The sequence below is a fragment of the Colobus angolensis genome, unplaced genomic scaffold (assembly GCF_000951035.1).
Source record: "Colobus angolensis palliatus isolate OR3802 unplaced genomic scaffold, Cang.pa_1.0 Scaffold144, whole genome shotgun sequence".
NCBI lineage: Eukaryota > Metazoa > Chordata > Mammalia > Primates > Cercopithecidae > Colobus > Colobus angolensis.
Genome location: NW_012114533.1, coordinates 1148125 through 1152226, shown reverse-complemented (window position 1 = coordinate 1152226; position 4102 = coordinate 1148125). Strand labels below are relative to the sequence as shown.

The following is a 4102-nucleotide window of genomic DNA, read 5'->3' as shown; positions in this document are numbered from 1 at the left end:
TCCAGCCTGGGCAACAGAGCAAGACACCATCTCAAAATAAATGAATAAATAATTGATTAATTAATTAAAATAAAACAGCATAAAATTACTACCAGTAACTAATGTCATCAGTAGTTAAGTCCTGATCTAATAATAAAATATTAATAATCTCTTCTGGATTTTGTTTTCCTTTTGTTTTTTTTTTTGAGATGGAGTCTTGCTCTGTCACCCAGGCTGGAGTGCAATGGCATGATCTCAGCTCACTGCAATCTCTGCCTCCTGGGTGCAAGCAATTCTCCTGCCTCAGACTCACATAAATAGCTGGGATTACAGGCATGTATCACCACACCTAGCTAATTTTTGCATTTTTAGTAGAGATGGGGTTTCACCATCTTGGCCAGGCTGGTCTCAAACACCTGACCTCATGTGATCTGCCCCCCTTGGCCTCACAAACTGCTGGGATTACAGGTGTGAGTCACCACGCCTAGCTTCTTCTGGATTTTTAATTGAGAATGGCATAAAGAAGCAGTATCTCTGGCCTTCTCACAATGTCCTCATTTAGTGAATTCTTTTTTTAAAATTAATTATTGGTCCTAAATAAATAAATAAATAAATAAATAAAATATTATTTATTTACTTATTTTAGAGACAAGTTCTCACTCTGTCACCCAGGCTGGGTGCAATGGTGCAATTATAGCTAGCTGCTGCCTTGAACTCCTGTGCTCAAGGGATCCTCTCACCTCAGCCTCCTATAGTAGCTAGGAGTAGCTGGTACTAGCTGGAACTATAGATGCATACTACTACACCCACCTAATTTTGTTGTTAGAGATGAGGATCTCGATATGTTGCCAGAGATGGTCTCAAACTCCTGGCCTCAAGCAATCCATGCACCTCAGCCTCCCAGGATAGCTGGGACTACAGGTGTGAGCTACCACACCCAGCCACCCAGTGATAGATAATGGATTCTATCTATCACTTTCTCTCAAGTCCTGCTTCCTAGCAGGGGTCACAGTTTGACCCTAACACTTCTATAATATCATTGTATTGTCTACAAATGAAACTCAGGGAATTCATGGAACTAGCACTTCCTATCCCCAAAGCTCACTAAATCAGGAGTTATATACACCCAGCTTGCATAACAAAGAAAGAATCCTTTTTTTTTTTTTTTTTTTTGGTGGAGTCTGACTCTGTCACCCTGGCTAGAGTCCAGTGTTGCAATCTTGGCTCACTGCAACCTCCACCTCCTGGGTTCGAGTGATTCTCATGCCTCAGTTTTCCTATTAGGTGGGGTCACAGATATTCACCACCACGCCCAGCTAATTTCTGTAGTTTTTAAATAGAGACAGGGTTTCACTATGTTGGCCAGGCTGGTCTTGAACTCCTGACCTCAAGTGATCCACCTTCCTCAGCCTCCCAAAGTGTTGGGATTACAGGCGTGAGCCACCACGCCTAGCTGACAGTTTTTATAATTATTTTTAATAACTACAACAGTTAAGTCCCTATATAATAGCCAATTGCTTCAAATCTTAAAATCTTCATAATCCTCATCCACTACTTACTTACTAGCTGTGAGAACCTAGACACACACATTAGTTAACTTTCCAGTGGCTCAGTTTTCTCATCTGTAAAGTAGGAATGATAATAATAGCATCCATCTTGTAGGAGCATTATGAGGCCTATGTGAAATAATACTGTAAAGTACTTAGTCCCTGGAACTTTGGTAGAGCTCAGTAAGTATTAGCTATTATAACAATGTACAATATTTTATGGGTCACTAAGTGGCTTAATGTCAACTTATTTCCACTGAAATAAAACAGTTTACAATTCATGCCCACACAATGAGTACTGCAATTATGTAATTACTGGAATTACAATTTCATTGAGCCCCTACACTACAACTTAAAATGTGGAACTTATTGTGCCAAAGGTTAACGAAGCTATAGAATAAACATGGTCCATCTTTCTGGGACATCAACTCAAGCGGTAATTATTATTGCAATTCTACAGATGAGCAAACTGGGGCTCGCAAAGTGATCTAACTCGTAAGTTAGAAACTTAAACCCAATCTCTCACAAGTTCCAATAAACTTATTTAACCCATCATGGATTCTTCATATTCTAAACCTGTCAATCACTGCCCTAAGTACTCTCAATCTAGGCTATACTAAACTTACTAGACTAAATTTTAGAAACTTTGTCACCATTCATTAAGAACCTACTTCTAGAGTACTATTTGCTAAGCACTGCTCTCTGTGCACAAGGAACATTCTAGTCACTGGAAACAAACTACTGAATGAAACTCTCAAAGTCTCTTTCCTCAAGAAGTCTGTAGTATATCTCCATCACCCAGCCCAAGGCCTGGCACATAACATTATTCAAGAAATAGTTGTTGAATGAATCTTATGATTATCACGTAACATAAAGAACAGTTTCCAGAACCCTTTCAAAATCTTTTTTTTTTTTTTTTTTTAACTTTTAAATAACAGTGGGCATTCTGACTGGTGTGAAGGGCACAATCTCGGCTCACTGCAACCTCCGCCTCCTGGGTTCAAGTGATTCTCCTGCCTCAACCTCCTGAATAGCTGGGATTACAGGCACCCACCACCATGCCCAGCTAATTTATTTATTTCTGTGGGGTTTCACCATGTTGGCCAGGCTGGTCTCGAACTCCTGACCTCAGGTGAACCCGTCTCAGCCCTACAAAATGCTGGGATTATAAGCGTGAGCCACCATGCCCAGCCATCTTCTGATTTTTGATAAAGACTAATCATTCTTGCCTCAGCTTCCTCTCTATTTCTTCCCTTTCTCAAGTAAAAAAAAGAATTCTAACAATCTACTTTAGCATTAGATCAAATTATACAAATGGATAAGATTATTCCTAAGTGTCAATTTGTATAAATAGATGGCTAAACAAATATGGCATAAATATTTGGTAACTTAGAGAAATAAGAAAGAAAACCTCATACCTCAGAGCAACTCTAGGTTCCTCAGTTCCAACAGATGTGTTACAATTCCTTTCTCCTGTTAAACAAGACTTCCCCAGTCTCCCAGCCTTGTACCTGCAATGCATTGACAACTCGAATTGGATGCTCCTCTCCCAGAGCCTGGATGCAGTGTTGGAATAGACAATTAATATTGTCCTTGATCTTCATCAACTCCTCACCATCAAGAGATTCCAGCTTGCCTTCTAGGTACTCTAAATTCACCTGCCAAGGAAACAAATAAGGGGCAGAATGCATTTTTAGTGTAGTGCCTAGAACACATGAGAAGGCAATTTTAGTTACCAGGAAATTCCACAGATGCCACCAACTCTTACCTTCATGAGAAAGAGCTCCTCCCAAAACCGAGGACTGCACTTACTGGGGTCCTCTGTCTGAAACCAGAAGATAAGCACATTCGGCCTTCCCAGCTAACACCAAAAGCATTAAGAATACTATATATAGTCAACCTTAGTTTTCAAAATTAACTTTGAAAATTCTTGGTCATTCTAAACTGCTAGAAGGGGAAAAAGAAAAAGAATATCTCTTCATGTTTTCTTTCCCAAGTGGAAAACTCTGTGCATGGATATATATTCTCTGCACCAAAAGTTAAATAATAGCTCAAAGAACTTCCCTAAAATATTTATCTTCTAGCAAGAAATGAACATAAACATCAGAATAAGTTAGTCACATCACAACATGTCTCCCGTGCATTGGTACAGTGTTGTTTTCAAACCTATTCACATATGTGAAATACAATCCAGTGAGCCAGGAAGGATAGATATTATCACTGTCCTCCCATTTTAGGAAAAGAGTCCACAAAGTTAAGTGACTTACACAAGTGCAGGAGCCAGAATTCAGATCACTTCAGTAATACTGCGGTGGTTTTTACACCATGCTGTGTTGACTGCTTCTACTTGCCCTTCATACGCATTTAGTCTTCTGTACAGAGCTTTTAATGTGTTCTAAATTTCTTAATTTAAATTGATCCAAAGAGTAAGCAAAATTATCATGCTAAAATCCAAAATTTCGGCTGGGCGCGGTGGCTCAAGCCTATAATCCCAGCACTTTGGGAGGCCGAGACGGGTGGATCACGAGGTCAGGAGATCGAGACCATGCTGGCTAACACGGTGAAACCCCATCTCT

The 4102-nt window shown here is 39.8% G+C and overlaps 1 protein-coding gene across 1 annotated transcript in view; it reads right to left on the bottom strand.

Annotated features, from left to right (window-relative positions):
* The window catches only part of LOC105507115 (chromosome unknown open reading frame, human C10orf76), a 218950-nt gene that overhangs the window by 208989 nt on the left and 5859 nt on the right, over positions 1–4102 (bottom strand). The window contains exons 2-3 of the mRNA XM_011935493.1: positions 3295–3351; positions 3038–3184 (exon numbers count right to left, since the gene is read on the bottom strand). Of these exons, the coding sequence (XP_011790883.1) occupies positions 3038–3184; positions 3295–3351 (204 nt within the window). The remainder of the gene's footprint in view (positions 1–3037; positions 3185–3294; positions 3352–4102) is intronic.